The following is a 21126-nucleotide window of genomic DNA, read 5'->3' on the forward strand; positions in this document are numbered from 1 at the left end:
ACATTACAAAATGTGAAAAAGTGAAGGTCTGAATACTTTCCGAATGCATGTATATCTTTTGGAATATGTGGGGATTTAGTCTAAAATGTAACATTCTGTCAATGCAGTGGCCAAACAGACATAAGGTTTACACAGGTTTATTTCAACATACATCCATGTTGGAATATTAATGTATTCCATGATATAACATTTCACCATATCACCCATTCATAATTTATATTTACTCTTCTAAGTTTGTGTTGAAAATGAAACATGTTAAAGATGTTGTTCTCATTCAAACTTATTTAGGTGAATTCAATATTATGGCAGGCTGACTGAAGACACGCTCTGTGGACAGCAGCGTTCAGGCCAACATGATTTTAACCTTATAAAATCTAATCTATAAAACCCACAAGTCAGTAGCCATCACTAGCCCTCTGCTGGTCAGAGGAAGCCCAAATACTGGCAGATTGTGTGCAGGTGTGGGAAAAATGTGACTCAGCTAAGCTCAAGATTAACCTCACAGTACCCTCCCCTTCACCCAAAGCTCCAACTCACGTTTACTGCTGCTGGAGCTCTTCCTCCTGCTGTTTCTTCTTCTCCCCCTCTTGCTCATTCTTAAATCTAGCACAGTCTCAAAACCACTGCAGGACAAGTTGAAGAAAAGAAAGAGGGTTTTTGCCTTTATAAACTTTATAATTGATGTGTTAAATATAAACTTGAACACACATTTGTTAGATTACACATTCATGTGATCTAAATTTGCACAGAATTTTGGGAAATTAGGAAATGAAGGAGGTTCTCAGCTGGGCTTCAGATAAACTGGAAATGAGTGTTAGTTTGTTTGACTACCACCTTTTATCTGGGCACTCTGGGATTTCCCTGTTAATATGGGAAATGACAATTATCAATTTTATATGGATGTGAAAACATCCCAGATAGATCAATAGAGGTTAAATAGCAACAATGACAACACCAATACTATTACAGCTATTATTATTAGTAGTAGCAGCAGTAGTAGCATTAAAGAGATAATTTGTAATGATGCCAAAGAGAAATTTGGGGAAACACTGAAAATGTATTCATAACTCCTACAATAACAATATATTATTATAGAAGTGACTGAGGGCTGAATTATGTCCACAACACTGATAAAAGGAATATTAAAGATATTTAAAGATATAAATTGTAACTGTCTAACTCTATGTTTTACACACATTTTGCGGCTGTATTTAAACTAACATGACTGTGTTGACATGTTCTTCAAACACCTGTACTGCTCCTGCCATCTGACTGAATAGATCTGAATAGATCCCTGATTAAGCAGCGGGTCAGATGTACAGGATTCATGCTGTCTGAATGAACACTGGCTATAAATAGATCACACTGAGCGATATCTTATTGTCAAATAATTACAGCAAAGTTTCTAAAATTTGCACTGATACATTTTATGGGAAACACTTGAGAAAATAGATGATCTAGTGAGAAAGTTCACATTACACAGATTTCATTCTTAATGCAAAAGAAAAAAAGCGACTGTCAGACGCTTTGAAAATAATTTGCAAATCAAAGAATCCAGATGGAAAGTTACTGTGTTATTTGATTAGATGTGAAAAAGCTTGGGTCTTGGGAAGTACAATGGTGCATACTATTTTGCAAATGCCGTCAGAAACCCAAATACACAACTGACTTACCTTTTGATGCCTCGTCTTGATAGATGTTATCAAACCTCTTCAAGTCAGATATTGAAAAGGAATGGCAGGCAGACAGTCAGCTCCGTACACATTGTCTGTGCGTCTCCGACTGCTCCACTTATTGTTTCTATTCTCAACGTAAAGCAGCTTATTACGCTTAATCTCATGAGCCACCGGTGATGTCAGTGTGAAGCTTGTTGCTTGTTTATTCAGTGGCCACACTTTTCCACTGGAAAATGAGGACGATTGAAATATAATTCAAAAGATACTGTAGTTGTACAGTATGTTGTAACACTTGTTAAAAGGTGTCGAGTGTGTGTATACACACACACGGCACAAAGCCAGCAATACTGGCATACTGTTTGGTACTCTGATGGCTGATTTTAATAAATACACCACCGCAATGCTGTGATGCTTTGCAGACACTTTATTACACAAATAACGTAGTTACTTAAAATAGTACTCTTGCAGCAAAACCAGTGTGTTACAATAAATATCATAGAGCCAACATGTGACTGCAACATCAGGAATGCAATTTCTATGGCATGCTGTTAAGGAAATCATTCATTCAAACATGGCAAATTGGCTTTAAAGAAGGTCTGAGGATAAAGGGTGAATTTAAAAATAGGAAATTAAAAATGAAGCAAATGAATTGAAACCTGAGAATATAGAATGGAATTGACAAACAACACACTTTTCCTCTCACCAAATAGATATTAACTGTTGTGACCAGATTTCACTGAATAACTTTGACAGCCTCTGAACTGTGACGTAGGTTTGAGTGGACATATTTCCTACCATAGTTTCAGTTTTCAGACATTCTGCTCATAAAGTAGTAGTTCATAAAAATAAAAAGAGATCAATTAATAATTACAATTTTAAGTAGTCAGTACAAGAAAGGTGAGCATGAACTGAGGAATGTCAGACTTTCCTGGAAATGATTAGGAGTTTATTTAATACTGCCTTGATTTTGCTGATCCAGATACCTAATTAATGGTTAAGATGAAAAAAAAAAAATGCACTGGAATTTTCATCCAAATCCTGACCCTAGACCTTTTATTACTGTGTAACTCCTGATACTGTATCTAATCCAGCATCAGTATTGTCCTACATAATACAGCTGCTGTGAACCTGTGAGCTAACTTTGTTGAGCTGCAGATTAAATAATGATTCCAGTTTGAAAATTGACTTTTCAACAGCTGCTAGACCTGTGCATAATGGCTCTCAATAAACAAAGTTTGCTGCAAAGTTTGATGCAGTGCAGACTATTCAAACAGCAGGTACATATTTTTTAGGAGCTACAAATTTGCAAACAGGCTGATGGTTACACTGTGTACGACGTACATTCCTCACTTCTTGCGGTTTCTTGTTTCTGGATGCTGTCTGAAGTTAATAAGGTTGATGGATTAACAGCTACAGTGCTTCAGATTTGGCTGTTGAACAATGTTTGACTGGCATAGTGTGTACATGTACACACACACACACACACACACACACACATACACACACATAAATATAGATATATCTATTTCTTAATATCTATTTTCTGTTCACTTGAATGGAAGAAAAATCTATATAATACAAGCTCTACTAGCAGCAGCTGTTTTCATCCTGTGATACATTTTGTAATGGCAGGTCTTGAAGAAAGGCAAAATACAGACATGAAAAGGCACAAAATTACAAGTGAAATGTTACTGATCTGAAACATGGACTAAACTATTCTGTTGAAATAATGCTATGTGTGTAGCTTTACTATGTGAAAGAAATTTATGGATGGAGGACTTTTCCAGTAAAACTAAGCTGTATATACTGAACAGTATATCAGTGCTCTTAAACCATTTTTAAAAATCACAATAAAATTGCAACATCTCCATAACTGATCCTGCTTAATTGATATATAAGCAGATTTTGAAATGTCAGGAAAACACTGTGTTTAAGTCCAGTTCTGACTCAACAAAATCAAAACACTTAACAGTAAAATAAACATTCAACCACTAAACAGGTGACAACAGCAGTTTACAGTTTTTTCTTGTTTTAAAGGAGCAAGCACAGAGACCAGCACAAAGTGGTGCACAGATGTGTGTGAGTGTCTCCACCTGCTATTGTGGTTCATGTAAATGTGGACTGGAAGATGTGGTGACTCACAAATACACTTCAAGCCAAACACATCACTGCTCTTACAGCTGGGTTAACTACTTTAAAAAACACATCAGAAAAAATGCTTTGTGTCTGTCTATGGTCACATCATATCATATGAAATGCCAATTCTCCTAAAAGCATGGAAAGGAGTAGATGCACAGGATTCATGAGCCCCTGTAATCTGACATCTCCCTCATACAACAGGCAATACAGCCAAATATAAATGAGCAGTCTGATGGATGTGGGGGCTGAGTGGGGTCATTTTGTAGCAACCTGTAAGTAAGGTAAACATAGTGATTGGCCATGTGTAATGGCACTATGTACTGGTATGGCACAATCAGGTACTGCAGATTTATCAACATGTCTCCTGCTGCCTTGAGGTCTGTGCAGAGATTTAATGAACTGTAGGAGAAACTTTCCATACAGTAGAAAAGTCAATGTCACAGTCAGGAAAGTACCAAACTGTCACAATGCTGCTTGTGCTGGTCATAGTCCCGCCATGAAAACAAGAACTGTTAAGGTTTTCAAACAGGTCACTTTGAGTATAAATAAATAAAAATACAATACTTGATCACATTTCAGGCATAGAAATTCCCCATCTAAAAAAGTCAATCAGTGAAGTTTGGCAGATTTCCATGAGTTTTTTTTTTTTTTTTTCAGATTTTTCCAAAACATATTTCAAGAGTTTTGTGGAATTTTCTTGACGTTACTGATACTCATTTCAAAAACATCCCAGAGACAAGGGAAACTTCATGATTAAAAGTAAAATTAAATTAGTTTGATTTGGGGAAAAACATTTTTATGATGGTATGTGTGAATTGTGTCACCAAGGCTGTGTCAAGCCCACGGGTAAATTAAATAGATTAAATCAATTTTCTAAAATAAGCCAAATTATTTTTCTATACAGTATATATTTAAATACATAAACAATAAGATTGGCAGCTAACACAACAGTTACACACATGATGAATAACATACATCTTGGCAATGTAAGCAGAAGGATGATGGCTGGCCCCAGAACATCTAAGAGGTGGACTGAGGAGGCGGCAGAGCGGAGTACTCCTCATTCTCGGAGTCACTACTATCCTCGTCGTTCCTCTCTTGGTCGCTGCCTTCAGTACTCAGCTGGTCAAAGCCCTGACGACTGTAACCTTTATGGGACGCAAAGAAGTTCCCCAGATTCAGACTTCCCACTGCTTTACCTGTCCAGAGAGGAAACACCACAGAGGAGAAAATAATTTGTCACTAACAAGATGAGTTTTTTCAAGTTTTTTCAAAGACAAATGTTTCCTTCTTATGTAAGATTAAGGAAGAAATGTGCCCTCAATGTTCAAACTGGCCAAACAAGAGTACATTTCAACTGAATATTCATATTGACAATATATAAAATCAGGCTGACTTTATACTTTACTTTATACCATTTGGTTGTCTAAGCTAGAGATGATTCTTTCTTTACGGTCATGTGTTTCATCCACCTCAGTTTGCTAGTGTTGTACCTCTGTTCTCTTGTATGATAGCTGGGCTTTACAATACAAGCATTTCACTGCATACATAAGACAAAATTTCACAGAGTGAGTGAATTTTAGTAGAAGCATCATTTTTAGCAGATGCTGTCCGTCACTTTCTCTGGTTATTTTGACATCATTAACTAGTAATTTGCTGTTGCTTATTAATGTTAATTCTGTAAGTAACCTGATGGTAGGCCTTAAACTTGTGTGTGTCTGGTTAAAGTGCTCTCCTGCAGGCAGCATCCATGCTCAGTCACAGATTGTTTATGAGGTAAAGGAAACATCTCTCTGCAACACTTCAGCACAATAAAGAAGAAGAATCCTTTATTTGTCCAAGTATGTTTACACATACAGGAGATTCGACTTCTGCTTTTAACCCATCTGTGATTAGTGAACACACACAGACTCTAACACATACTTGAGGCAGTGGGCACGTCAGCCATGGATGCTGAGGTAGGAGAAAGCACTGTTCATTCACTCCCCCCACTCAGACAGTGTGGACATCACATTAGTGTCAGTCACATTCTCCTCATTAAACTTTTGTTGATTTCATGTTAATATTTTGAATAATGACCCTCAGTTGTGAAATCAAGTAGTGAAAAGATGAAAGAGGCTACAGTTGTTCTTTCAATGTGTCAGCTACATATTCAATTAACATTTAAGTAAATGCAAGTATCAGACTGGACTCGTTGTCAGCAAATACACATAGCTGATTGAGAAATCCCTAATTTAAATTATAATAATCGAATCATATTTTACAAGCTTATCATATGCTTTGTATAAAAAATGCAATCTGCCACGTAACTACTAACTATATCTGTCAAATAAATGGAAATCTTCAGGTAAAGTATCTCAAATTTGACAGTACAGTAGTTGAGTAACTGTACTTGGTGGTCATAAGTGTCCAGATGCAGTTTTCTTCATAGAAGAATGTTAACTGTTGTGTAGCCTCACAAGCCGAGCTACTCTATGTCTGCCTGCATATCATTTTCATTTTTTATACAACCTAAGTAATGTTCAGCCCCAGTATTACCCTATTAAATCTAGGATGCACTGGTGCACTGTTGTATAGGAAAACAGTGATTGTTCTGAAGTTGAGTTTAAAGTATTTTACATATTACAAGTACTGGCTTGCTAATTTAAAAAGTACACTTATAGTCATGAGTCAAATAGGGAGGAAGGGGTGTAACACAGGTCACGGGTAACATTTTTAATTTAAACACTTTTTCAGCATCATAAATGGCTTACCTCTTACTTTTCCCAGGATCCCTCCCACAGAGCTGGGTTCAGTTTTCACCTCACACTGGTCTGCAAATATCCAACAATATTTAGAATATTTAGCTGAATGCTGACCACACATTAAGAGGACAAAGGAAAACAAAGCATACAAAGCAGAGTAATGTGTTCTGTTTCTGATCTGTTATTTTCTTACTTTTAGGAAAAGCATTTTATTTAGAGTAAAGCAGCCCCTGAAAGTCTTTTCAGATATTTATCTTAGTGAGGTAAACAAGTTTTACGATGATGTCTTCACTTCATATTACCATTTCATTTATTCTGTTCTGTAAATGACCTGTGTTAGGATAAATATGGTTACATACAGATGCTTTGACACATGAAATAGTAATGTGTTTTTTTTTTTTTTTTTGTTTGTTTCTGTCACTTCTCCTCTAATGCCAATGAAGCGCCTGCCAACATTCTATTGTATTATCTATCTACATTCAAATCGTGTAGATTGATACCACTGTGAGCCACCTCAGCTAGCTCAGCTGCACATTTAAGTGTACCTTTTCATACTCTTTTAAACTGATGTTTTTTTGTTTTTTTTACATGGCACTGTACCCCTAAACTGCTCCAGTAAAATGATATCTTTAATTTTTGCAAAGTGCAGGCTAATCATGAATTAACCCACTAAGATCACAAAAGCTTTTGTAGGTTTCTCGAATACTGCTGTATGCATACAGGAGTGCTTTCCTCAAACACTGTAGTTTGTGCAACTACTTAGCACTGCAGCTTTCTCACTAAAGCCCTCTGATCCAAAAGAGGCCTTTTGTCTTTATACCATTTACTTTTTGTTGCCATTTTATCAGACATTTCAGAAGATATGTCAGCAAGCTGGCTTCAAAAGCCAGAACTGAGAAAAAGCCAGTTCAGCTTGCACTAACTTTCTCCACCTCCTCGTTTTCTGCTATCTGCTAATTCCTTTTTCCGTTGCTCTTGGTGTTGTGTCCCTCTTCCTCCGTTTACTTTCCTTCTCTTTTGCAGGCTAAATAACCTATGAGAAAATGTATTAACTTTTTCGCCTATGAATGTGAAAGACATTCAACAAATGAACTCTGATTCAGGAGATGATTTAGCTGCTTGACCTGTTGTCTTAACTGCTAAAGCTGAAGGCAACTGGACTTCTTTTAGTTTCTAGAAAATGTTGCACCTTTCATCTGAAAACTTTTATCAGTTCTAAAAGTTGGTTGGGAAGGCTGAGGAATTTAACCATTTAGGTGTGACACCTCGACCCATGTGATCATAAGGACTCACATGATGGCAGGGTGGGTCAACAACTCTGAGGATGACCTACAACCCCACCAAGGTTTAAATACCTCAGCCTTCCAAACCAACTTTTACAACTGATGAGGCTTTTCTGATGAGAGGTGAAATGTCTTCAAGAACTAATAAAAGTCCAGTTGCTTTCAACTCTAGGCTTTGAGACTACCATGACTAGGATGACTGCAAACCTATATAGACATACTGCTTGAAGTATTGCAATACTGTTAATAAGAAACAGCTTAAAACTCCTGTCTCTATCAGTTATGCTACCTAATGATACCTGTTCATGGAGGAAACTGATTCATGAACCAAATTCATCTACAATGAACTGAGAATTACACAAGAAGCAGCAACAAAACAACTGAGACAAACTATAACAACATGCAAGTAGTGCATAAACATTTATATCATGGTAAGTTAATGTAACTACCAAGTGCTGTGAATGTAGATGTGACTTTAATGCTGCTTTCAGTTGGCTAAGGTTTGCAAAATAAATATCACAGATGATTGAGTGCCTCCTCTCAACTACATCCTGGAAATGAACAGTATTTTAGTGAAAGACTCACTGCTCTGCAATGAACAGCACAGGCAGCTGCAGTTAGCAGCAATGGCTACTACTAATACTAGATTAGACTAGAGAGAATGGTTTTATTAAAACAGAGTTTGGAAATGCTAACTAGATTGACTGAGGCCTGTGTATTACTACAGAGCAGAGCAACATAGACACCTCACCATGGTAACTGTACACAAAGATGGCAAGAGCTATAGCCTCAAAATGGTTAGAAGACAAAAAATAAAAATATAACATGGTACTGATGAAAACTAGACTAAAATGTTTTTAGCTTTGGTTGACTAAAAATAGAATACAGACAAAAATGAAATGACCAAAATTGACATGCATTTTCGTAAAAATACTATGACTAAAGCTAAATGAAAATCAGGTGCTAAGATTAACTCTGTCACTGATAAACACTGAATCATCAATGTGTTTTTAGCACCAGGCAGAATTCATTGGTGCAGAAACTAAACTGAAATACTTGGGTGATTAGGGTTATCATTCTGTGTCCATCATAGTCTCAACAAAAACATATTGTGCTCTCCGCAGCATGCCACTGTCCTGTCTTCTTCCTACCTTCATATACCAGGTTCACATTCTGCTTTAAAAACAGTACTCACATCTCCATACGTACATTGAAAGTGCTACTGGTTGCACTAGTTTTATGTCAAGAGTAGAATTTTTATGAAAAATATGAACCTATCCTTTAAATCTTGTCTTATGGAAGTGTGTGGCCCAATTTCTATTTATTTGTGATGTTTTCCAGTATCATAAGTTTTTGGACCCTCTTCAGTACATTACCCCTTGGCTTTATTACCATACATACTGTTTCTCCTCCAGCAGATAAAGAGTCCTATGGAGATGACCACCAGCAGAGGGATGAGCAGCAGTGTGGTGATGATGGCTGGGAGTATGCCCTCCTCTCTGTTTGGCTTTGCTGCACTCTTCTTCTCCTCCTCTTTTGCCTCTTCCTGTGGTTGAGTCTGTTGAGCCACAGTTTGCTTCTCTTGGATGGCTGCTGTCTTCGACATGTTGTGTTCTGGCCTGGCCTTAGTTTGGACGAACATCTCCATTTCTACACAGAGCGAAATGTTATGATTATCAGGGTTTCCACTCCATGATTTCATTTTTTTTTATTACAATGAAGCCACACAATCAGCCACATAATAGGTGTGCCCAACGTGAGAGATAACTCATTGGCTGTGCCATTTTCATCACAGCCAACACATGATTTATTTTGTTCTCTCTGGATAAACTGCAAATTTTTTTTTTTTAATCAAATAATAGAATACTTATAAAGATCAAAACTTTTGATGTCTGACTTTGATGATTACACTGCAGTACCAGAAAAAAACCTGCCATATTCCTTATATTTCTGGACTGATGTCAGCCCCAGTCCCAGTCATCTAGAATTCATACTTGTTTCTAAGATCTCTGTTCAACAACTACCAACAATCACCTTTGCACTTCTTTATTTGAATTAACCCTCCACCTCCTTGCCCCTCTCCTCCCACCTGTACACCACACACACTGCACTGAGAATGAAATTACCATAAAGATGGGCAGAGCAATTTTCAAAATATTCCAACTGTTGGAGTGTGTTTTAGACAGAGCGTTTGTAAATGCCAGCACACATCAACTGTGTTGCACTGCTTGATGCCTATAGTACACACTGGGCATCATACAGAAAGAAGTGGTCAGATATAGTAGAGAGGATGTGCTAAATGGGGATTGAGAAACGGGACAGATACATGTCCTGATGAGCTGAAAAGCATTGTTTCCAGTTGAGGTGCATCAGCTCATTGGGAAACCCCTCTGTTTTAAGGGCTTGTACAGAAAACAATGTTTGCAGGTGTTCTTATGTGTGTCATATGCTGTACAAACATCAGCTAGACCCTTATCAGCATTAAGTACTTCTGCTAACAATGATGAATATACAGTCTGAAACTCTAAAACTCAACAGTACTCACCATCAAGTTCTTGAACCTCAATTCCAGCTTTTTTGACAGAACGATGTAGCTCTGGAAAATTAAGATGAAAGATTTTTTAAATGCAATGGTGGATACAGCTTATATATGTATACTGCTAGGTTAAATTACAGGTAGATATTTTATCTGCAAAGCCACACAAAAAGGAAAATAAAGCATAAATAAAAAATGAAGCTCAGCTTACTCTCAGTGGTAAACTTGAAGACTGATTTACTGCCTACATCCGCAACAAAGACACTGCCGTCCTTGGTTGTGACTATGTCGTGAGGCATTTTAAACTCCTGTAAATGAAAGAAAATACAAATGAATGACAAGGCTGAATTGTTTGTGTCTGGGCCTTGACAGGTCACCATTTCTAAGTGTGCATTTATGATGTGTGTGTTTACCTCCTTCTTTGGGCTGAAGGTATCCAAAATATCCTTGGTTGAATAATTTATGACAAAACCTCTGAGTGGAGCAGAGCGATACGGAGATTCCCCATTTACTGCAAAGATCAACCCATCTGCGTATGCATATGCGCACGCGCGCACACACACACACACACACACACACACACACATACACACGCGCGCACACACACACACACACACACACACACACACACACACACACACACACATAATTTTTAAGCCCCAATATAAAGGGAATCCTTGAAATAAAAGCATTTATGAAAGATGTATTCTAGCATTTCTGGCAAATACATCCTAATGTGGAACCCCTATTATGGATCAAACTCCATTAATGCAATTCAACCACATCTCTGCCTGATGACATCATCAGGGTTCTTTTCTCTGACTTCACAAAAGTCTTCCAGACCCCTGAGGGACATGATGAGTAAATTGAAACTGATGTGTAAAAATTGTTGGAATGCCCCTTAAATTTTTCTTCAAATTTCATTAGGCCTGTGGTATTGAGGAGGAAAATAATGCAAGATTTCCCTAATAGGAATATAAAACACAACATTTAAATACTTCTACAGGCACTTCTACATTTTGTCACATTAAAACTGAGCAATGGAAAAAATAAAGACAAGGGGACAAGATGAGATGAATGGCCCTGGCCAGCTCAGTCAATCAACTCACCTTCAGCAGGGCTGTAAGTGATGGCAAATACCTCCCCTCTGAAGTCATCTTTTTGTATTTCCTTAACAAATTCTCCAGTTTCAGCTGTAAAGCACTGAATACGTCCATTCTCCCTGTCAGCCACACAAATTTCCTGTCTGTCAGGAAGGAACACCAGGCTGTGGGGGACCCGGAAAGGTATGCGCCTCCTCCTGTCTGATGAGCCTTCAGTCAGAAAAAAAGACAAGATGGCTGAATATGTGCAGACTGTGTCCAGTGGTGCATTGTTGCCACTGATGTGTAAACCTACTTAATTATCACATTACAAATTATTACACAAATGACACAACAACACTGGAAATCCCAAATTGGTCTAACCCTAGTCACAATACATTAATTTATGGTAGTATGTTATGCAAGAAGCTGAAAGTGCTAAAAAGTACTTGTATTTCAGATTTATAGTTCAGCTAAAAAGTTTAAGTAAACTGAAGCAGTGTTGCTAATCCTTTTGACATATATTTAGTTCAACTCCAAAAACAGTGGGCCTCAAGGAGGAACATTTTTGTATTCTTCTCCTAAACATCTCTTGCTTTTGTCTGGTTAACCAAACTCTCTTAACTGTGTAAACCAGTCATTTCAACCAGGTGAATGCCACGTGTACATGGGCAGGCAATCTAATGAGATTAGATCATTAGCATTACCAACACCCTCAAATACCTATGTAAGGTTTCCTGTTTTGCTCCATTTGTATGCAATTTTCATTCACTAAAACATTACCCAAGAGCAAAAAGAAACAGTGCAGAGCTACAAGACCTGCTGTCAAACAAATTTAGTGGTTGTCAAAAAATATTACTACAGCTGACAACACTGTGGCATCACAGAGCCATACTAAAAATGACGAGGGAATGAGTTGACATTAAGTTGGAAAAAAAAAAAAAACGGAGGTTGTTCACCTAGACAGAAATCTGCATAGAGACAGGTGGCAGGACAAGAGTGTTATTAATCATAGCACAAGAAGCTGACAGATATATTACAGGCCAGAAAGAGACACTGTTAGTATTTCTATGATATCAGTGTATTTAAGACTGGTTGGGAGCATGACTTGGGATCTAAAGGGTCTAGGGACAACCCTATGGAAATCCAGGCTTAAGAGAGAGGGAGAAAGAGAGTGAGAGGGAGAGACCACTCTCACCCATTCTCACTGTAATTTCATATTATTTTATATCCTGTTCATATTCAGTTGATGCAGTGTGCTTGTTTCAATGCAATTCAATTCAGTTTTATTTATATAGTGCCAAATCACAACAAAAGTCATCTCAAGGCACTTTTCATAGAGAGCAGGTCTAGACCATACTCTTTAGATTATTATACTTATTATTATACTTTCACTCACACATTTTCAAATCCTACATATAGAGGTGACAAAAACTAATTTGGAAAGATGATAAGTAGACATGAGACATTTGTAACTCAATCATTTGATGATTTTACTGGAAGTGAAACTGTGGATGTTTGTGTTACATAAAACTGAAGTAATTTTTTGTTTACACTGGCCCCTGGTCTAACATGCTTTAAGATATTCATGCATGTGTGTGTACGTGTTTGTGTTTTGGATTCTTACCTGCACCCCACTCAGACAGGTATTTGCCATCGGCAGAGAACTTCAGTATCCTTGCATTGCAGTAGCCATCAGATACAAAGATGTTCCCAGTCTCAGGGTCTACAGCCACATCAGTGGGCTGACAGAAGTGGTTGTTGTCACTTCCTGGTGTGAAAGCCTCTCCTAGTGCCAGCAAGGTTCTGTCGCTGCCATCGCTGCTCACTTTTAACACCTGATGAGTGCACAGAGGGGTGAGTCTTCATTGGTAAACCTCAGTCTGTTCTGATTACTTAAGCATCAGACCTGCTGCTTACAAATTACTTACAACTATTATAGTGGTCTATAACAATTATTTTTAAGTTTTATTAACAATTTACAAATGTAAACAACATGTAAATGATTCAGTAATTCGATTCATTATGAATTGTTGAAGAAATATATTTCTCGATGTCATATATTGATCAGAGTTTCTACTCTGCTGGTTGTTGAATGTAATCAGGCCTGAGTATCTTACCTGATGAAGAGCCACATCAGTGACCCAGTAATTATTCTCCTTGTCTATGGTTATTCCATGAGGCAAATAAAACCTGCAAAATCACAAGAATGCATAATCGTGAGACAGTAGTCACTCTGGTTGTGTGAACAAAAGAACAAAATGTATCTGTGTTCATGCTCAGCACTCTCCTTCATAACAAAGAAAACTAAAGCACAATACAATTACATGTTTCTGCCAGAAGCCTTCAGGATGTTGCCTATGGCAGGGTCCACAACCAAAATAGTGGACTGCTGGATAGGACCCAGGGACCTCTGCTGGTATCTAGCCTGGCTGTTAAAAGAGCTGAAAAACAAACAAAAAATGGCTGATTTTATTTGTAAATCCTAAGGGAGAGAATATGAGTTTTTCACATTCATTTTGTCTACATTTGGACTGTTTTTCCTTAACTCCATCCACCTAACATCAATGCTATATTAGCTACATTGATAAAAGCTTGCTGCTAAGTGTGCTGCCACCCACTGATTGTCACCTCACTATTAGTATAGGACAAAGATAAACCAAAGGAAACAAAGGATAGTTCAGTAACAGTGCTTCTCTTAACCAAGGCTGTGTTTATTTATTAGCAATGTTAAGTGTGATTTTTATTTTGTTTTTTTTGGGTTTATAAAGAGTAGCGAGCTACTAATGTCAGTTGCACATGGCAGCTCAGTTGGAGAGACAATATGGGGATGATCATCACAGATTCTTTCAATCTGCACAGAGTGGCCCCTTTTCACCTGTCTAGTCATTTTTGTCCATATGCCATGGTAAGATTATCAGACCTTCACTATGAGCAACTTACATTCCATTTAAACTAGAGATAGACTGATATGTTTTCTTCAGGGCCGATACCGATACCGATTATTAGTAGTCAAGGAAGCTGATAACCAATATCTGGAGCCGATACTTATTTGCAGTAAAAGTGAAAATATAGGCATCAAAATTTGGAATAATACAAACTCCAACACTTCGTTTATATGCCTTTAAGCATATGTTTATTAAACAGCTTTTCAGATTTGCAACATTTTATCTTAGACAATAGACATCTTTGTTTTAAAATTCTAACAAAAAGTGCAGGGAGCTCCCAGGCTCAGCAGCATGTCTTATAAAGTTAAATGAAAACTTAAACAAATAAATAGCTCCCTAAAGTTTTCTACAGTAAATAAAGTTTTCCAAAATTTCAATATAACTGAAATGTTATTTTATCTTTCACTTATCTTTGTTTTAAGTTCAAACAAAAACAAAAAGTGCAGGGAGCTGCCAGGGTCAGCAGCATCTCTCATAAAGTTTTCTTATAAACTTTCACTGCTAATTGGCAGTGATGTCAGATCAGATGGTGCTGTGGGTGGGACAATGCTGGAGACAGAGTAGTGACTGCAGACAGAGAGGCGCGACTACATGAGAGCGGGTTTTAAACTGATCTCTTATTGGCCGTCGGATTAAAAAAAAAAAAAAAATCCCTAATTTAATCCCTTAATTTAAACAATGTACATTAAGATTTTGCAGTTTCAAGGACTGTATTAACAGAAAACTGATACAACATGAACAAAAGCAACTTACTTGGCCCCCCAATGGTGGTCACCTCTGTGGAAAATGACCAAGTTAGAATCTGAGTCGATGGCAAGTCCTGACACCTGACCCAGTTGAAGAGAACTCTGTGGCCATGTTGACATTTGCTCCAAATGGTAGTCTATACAACACACACACGCGCGCGCGCGCACACACACACACACACACACACACACACAAACACACACAAACTCATTACTTATGGTTCTCCAACATGGTGTCAAATGTGATCCCTGGCATTCGTCAATTGTTAACAAAAAAGGCACACACAGATGTCCTTCTACTGTTGATTACTGTATCTCTCCCTAAGGTCTTTTTTTTTTTTTTTTGCTTCTGGTATACTAGCTACACTGCATTACCCTTCCCAAATACCAAAAAAGTCTACTGGATTTCTGCTCTTGGGTTCTATGAATGTTTGTACTTGAAAGGTTGAAGGGACGGGATATGTTTGAAAATAACTATTTTCTGAAAATAACTAATTTGTATGATATGTTCTTCTAACCTCATCGCAAGGAAAAAAGGTTTGTATCTGCCAAATTGCCACACTTGAAAGCAGGTTGAAAAACCTTCCATCATAGAGAGGATGAGATATGATAATCATTTAAATATGGTAATAACAACCCATATTTTTGAACAGGCTCCTGGAACCCATGGTGCTGTTTGCGTGAAAAGTGCCAGAAATAATTGCGGAATCTCTTATGTCCACACAATCTGGCTGTGTCATTTTACAGCTCTGTCCCACATGTGTCAGTCCTTTCTGACTTTTTCATCTTTACAGCATAACACATTTCATCTCATTTAGATGCTTTGTGACTGTGCTTGAATATGACAATACTTTGTGACACTTTTAGAGCCTGACTGATACTGGATTTTTGGGGCTGATGTCAATACTGATACTGGGAAGTAGAAAAAATCCTTTGGAATTATCTCCATTTATGTATAAAATATGATCAGATCTTCATCCAAGTTACCATCATGAACAAACACAATCTATTTTAACTACTAAGACACAAGTCCTTGTTTGTGTCCATATTAAATACATCATTAGGCTGAAAAAAGTATGTGCTAATTTGACCTGGAGTCCAGTCAATGAAACCAGAGTGGAGGTACTGGTAAGAGCTACTTAGACTTATAAAAAAAAGAAACACTTATACATTTTGAGATATTTATTCAGACCACACATCTGCTGTGAGCATGTTCTGTCCTAAAACAGAATAAGACAGAATAAAAGAAATCGACTCTACATCAGTCATATCACCTGTGATGTAGTATACCTCATCATCATTTTGAGGTCCTTTCATTATGAAACTGCTGTTTATTGGCAGACTCTTGCAAAACTGTTGACATACAGAGACTCACATACAGAGCTGAGTAGGGTTGGGTGATATGGCCAGAAAGTTAAATCTCAATCATCTTCTCAGTATTATGGACCATTATTGATATAATTTTTTTTTCTTTTTTGGTCAAACTGGTACTCAAAAAACATTATTCATCATCAAGTTTGCTGCTTTTTAGCTGTGCTTTTGGAATTGGGATGGAAGCTAGCATTAGAATCTTGAAGAGACTAACACTGCTCCAAGTGCTGGAACAGGTTTGTTGTGCTGCTACTTTCAGTTCTAATGGAACAGTTTCCCACAGATTGGGAATTTACTTGTGGGTGGTGTGCTGTGTGACTGATGTGTATGCAGACACTCATGCAATTTAGAGGGGAAGGCTATGACCCAGGTTATTGTCTGTGGATACAATTTATAGATGCCTTAAATGCCTCACATACAGATTAGTAGTAGAATAGAGCCCATGTACGGGAACACTGCAGTTTTTACAAACGTAACACAGCACGGTGGTCTGTTCCATATCAGACTTTGCTAAACAATTTCCATGTCACTGAGGTAACATGACAGTCTTTATTTGGTATTCTTTCCTCGTCTTCTGCGGCTGTGGCTGCCTCTCATCAAGCTTGTTGTTGACCAACAAAGCTCAGACATGCAGGTGTCTCCAAGAGAATGGGGACAGCCCATGTTATTGTTTTAATTACAGAGAATTGCTGGTGTTAGAGTGACAGCAGAGACAGCCCTTGTCTCACTTTTGTAATTTAGGCATTTATTACGTAATTTAAAAACAAAAATCTGCATTAATCAGATTCGATATATCGTCCAGCCCTTGTGCAAAGTAACACCTTCCTGAGGTATTCTAGCCCTGGGAAGAAGGGACAGTTTTCTCTGTTACTATAGCTTACTCTGTTGTCTACATATTTCCGTATATACAGCACAGTGTAAAGTACTTAAGACATTAAAACACTCATCCTTCACACAGTATAAGAGAGGCGTCTGACTGGTCCCAAATTAATTCTGCAGCATGGCAATAAGAACCAAGCATACAGCCAGAGACATAAAGAACTAACTTCTAAGACAAGAAGTCCTTCAACAAATAATGTGACCCCCACAGAGCCATGATTTGAACATCATGGAGTAAATCTGGGATTACATAAAGAGAGAGGGGACACAGCCTAAATACACAGATGGACTGATACAATGTGCTTGGAACGACCTACTATGACTTTAACTCTGCTAAAAATGGATTAGGATTGTCAGGTCTTCCTGTGATGTCTGATAGCAACTGGAAAAAGTTTTGGAAATAGGTTGTTGGGCAGTGCCAGAACATATGGGCAAGTAAGGTTGATGACTGCCCACATTGATTGCATGCAACTTTTTTTTTTTTTTTAATTCCAAATAAAAGTAGAGATTATTTTGTCTACATATTTAAAGAAGTTATTATGAATAGAAATTGGGATACATTTAACTAAGAATAAAAACTTCATTAACTTGACCAACAATTGAAATGGGTAGATTTGACCACCTTACCAAATCCCCCTCTGTCTGTTCAAAAAGGCTTAAAAGGTTCTGTTTAAATACATCAAAGAGTATTTTTGTACTAGTGACCTCCATGTGTTAGAACTGTGTTGAACCTTTGAATGTCAGAGAGGGTTCCCCATTTTTTTGGTCTGGTGCACACAGGAGGACTCACTCGCACATGCAGATGATGCAATTCACATCCCTGCCAATGGTTTCACACTATTCCTCTGTAATATGCTACCATATGCAGCAATGCATATGAACCAACAAAGGCAGAGAAGAAGAACTGTTGTCTAGTTAACATGGGTGTTAAGTAAACAATGCAGAATTCAAAAAGAAAAAATCAATGCAAATGTTTTATGAGGAATTCAAAAAGTTTTTTAGACTTCAACAATACATTAAAGTGTTTTGGTGAGTAACGCTGGATGTAAACATTACTTTTGTCTGTTTGTAAAAAAATAACCTCCTTCAAAGCAACCAACCTACTACACTGAAGCCAGAGCAAACAACGCAGTTGTTCATGGGGCACATGAATGAGTTATCAGACATTCAGACTGAAAATAGCACAGTGCTGAAAAAACACATGACTGCATTGGTGGAGATTGGTTTGAGTAACATATCTATGAATCACAATGGTGAAAGAGATTAGGAGAAAGATGACAGAAATGAGGAAGAAATACAAGATGCACAAGCTAGAAAAAAAAAGAAACATGAAGAAACTAAGGTGTGCATTCTATTCCATACATTTATTTTTCATTTGTTTTAATTATTTCATTTAAAAAATATATATTAATACAACTTGCATGCAAAAACTAAATGGGGTGTCCAAACATACGTGCCATATATATATGTGGTAGTCCAAGAATATTTGACCAAGCAAATAAAAAAAGGGGATGTTTTCAGCACCACTGACAACAAAAAAATAGCATCCAGGACCCACCTTGTCCTTCAGCTAGCAGCTTGCTTCTTGGGGGCTTGGCCGTGGCCTCAAGTTGATGGAATTTGTGGACTCTGTCCCTCACCAAAATAGGATCCTCCCTGGTTTGGAAGGCTAGTGTGGCACTGGGAGAGCTCAGGTCTTTGTTTTGCATCAAACTATCAATCTGAGCCACCAACTCAGCCTGGGCTCTCTGCATCTTGCTGGGTTTGTACTTATGAATGTGAACTATGTCCTTACTCTGGCCTAGCAGCTTGGACATAAAAGAATAGAGGTCACCTGCACAGACAGAGAAGGACAGGAAAAAGTGGAAACAAAGGACAAGGAGATTGCAGGCTATAGGCAAAGTCTTGCTTCACAAGGCAAAAGCAATGGTGTTGTTAGGAAGGCTGGTGAAATATATCATTGGGAGAGTGATGTAGAAAAGATAAAACACAGTATATATTTATTGTCCATGACAGAGCCAACAGAGCTGAGTCTAAAGAAGTGTTAGCTCACAGCCGTCAATCAATATGTGAACGCACTACATGTCTCATCCCTATTAAGACATCATCTACCCGAATCTTTTCATGTCGTACTGCTGATAACTCTAGCCTCAACAAGACCTGATAGATGACTTGATTCTTCAGGATAATCTGGATATGACTGGCCAATGTGAAACATGGTTTAAACCAAATATATATTTTTTCACCATTAGATGAAGCTTCTCCACCTGAGTATACCAACGCACATGTTACACAGGCTTCTAAACAAGGTGGGGACATGGCATTATATATTGTATATATCTATAAGTCTATTTTCAGTTTAACTTCCATTCTTGATGTAAATTTTAACTCTTGTGACAGATTACAGGTAGTCCTGGCTCCTCTCACTACAGCTAGTTATTGCCCTGCTTTAAATTGTACCAGTGACTTCAACACAGCTCTTGCACTTCTAACCACCAAACCTAAACAATCAAAGAGGTCTACACCTTGGTTTACTGAGGAGACACATGCTCTGAGGCAGGCCTGTGGGAGATTGATGTAAATCAAATGATGTAAATCAAAATCAGAAGCTGAACACATTCCTTTTTTGATAACCTTCTTTTTAATACTTTCTTTTCACGGCAGGCACTAAAATCCTAATTCATGCTTTTGTTTAATCAAGACTTGATTATTATTACATTTTGTTTTCTGGCCTGCCACATGCTAGTACTAAAAGTCTTCAAATGGTTCAGAATGCTGCAAGCAAGAACGTTAACTAAAGAAGATGTTCCAAGTGCTTGCTCATGGTGGGAATTGTTGGGTTTCTCTCTGTAAATATTGTAAAGAGTATGGTCTAGGCCTGCTCTATATGAAAAGTGCCCTGATTTAACTTCAGTTGTGATTCTGTGCTGTATAAATAAAATTGACTTGACTATTATGTACTCTACTGAGACATGGCCACAGAAAATACATGCAACTCTCCAACTCCACCATCACCAGCTTTCAGACTGTACAGACCAAGAGAGACTGCAGGCAGGTGTGGTAACAAGTGGGGGATTGCGGTGCTTGTGAACAACAGATGGTGATCCCAGGCATTTTGCTGTGAAAGAGCATCTCTGTATCTCGGACATTTAACTGTTAGCTTGTCTGTGTCCATAAAATCTGTCGAGGGAGTTAACATGTCGTTGTTTACACAGGACACTCACAAGAAGCTAATGAAACACTACAGGCATTTTCTGAAGCCACAGACCAAACTATACTCTATGAGCCCCATAGAGATGACAAGACTGCAAGACAGAGTACAGAGCCAAAGCGATGCCTGTGTAAAAGCAAGAGTTGATACTGAGTCTGCTGTGTTACACATCATGCCTCTGATTCTGCAATGTCAGCAAGCTGTCTAAAGCTGGCTGTGTGCGGTTCAGTGTAAACAAGCAAAGGCAACATATTCAAGGCTCCTCTTAACGCTAATATTGTGAAATCTCTGCAAAAGGGGCTACAGGCTTACACTGTTCCTACTCCCACCCCCAAACTCCCATCATACGTCTCTTCTAAACAAAGATCCTGCTATATTGCAGTTACACCCTCATTATGCTGCCTTTGCTTGTTCACACTGAACCAAACAAAGTATAGTGCAGTGTGTGATTATAAATTGCATGATGGTATGGCAGAATCAGAGGCGTGATGTGTGATACAACAGTTTCTGT

General features: G+C 37.9%; 1 protein-coding gene across 3 annotated transcripts in view; it reads right to left on the reverse strand.

The window, feature by feature from the left end:
• Window positions 1–2080: 2080 nt before the first annotated feature.
• Window positions 2081–21126, reverse strand: part of pam (peptidylglycine alpha-amidating monooxygenase) — a 41085-nt gene continuing 22039 nt past the window's right edge. Inside the window, exons 16-27 of one of the 3 annotated variants that reach the window (XM_018667894.2) lie at window positions 18963–19238; window positions 15162–15291; window positions 13788–13904; window positions 13581–13653; window positions 13088–13298; window positions 11488–11691; window positions 10792–10907; window positions 10590–10686; window positions 10388–10438; window positions 9244–9492; window positions 6569–6628; window positions 2081–5014 (exon numbers count right to left, since the gene is read on the reverse strand). In XM_018667894.2, coding sequence (XP_018523410.1) covers window positions 4836–5014; window positions 6569–6628; window positions 9244–9492; window positions 10388–10438; window positions 10590–10686; window positions 10792–10907; window positions 11488–11691; window positions 13088–13298; window positions 13581–13653; window positions 13788–13904; window positions 15162–15291; window positions 18963–19238 — 1763 coding nt within the window. In that variant the 3' untranslated portion in view covers window positions 2081–4835. Of the gene's footprint in view, window positions 5015–6568; window positions 6629–9234; window positions 9493–10387; window positions 10439–10589; window positions 10687–10791; window positions 10908–11487; window positions 11692–13087; window positions 13299–13580; window positions 13654–13787; window positions 13905–15161; window positions 15292–18962; window positions 19239–21126 lie in introns of all 3 variants that reach the window. The other 2 variants (XM_018667893.2, XM_018667895.2) reach the window with 2 other exon arrangements.

This window comes from Lates calcarifer, linkage group LG2, assembly GCF_001640805.2.
Source record: "Lates calcarifer isolate ASB-BC8 linkage group LG2, TLL_Latcal_v3, whole genome shotgun sequence".
Lineage (NCBI taxonomy): Eukaryota > Metazoa > Chordata > Actinopteri > Centropomidae > Lates > Lates calcarifer.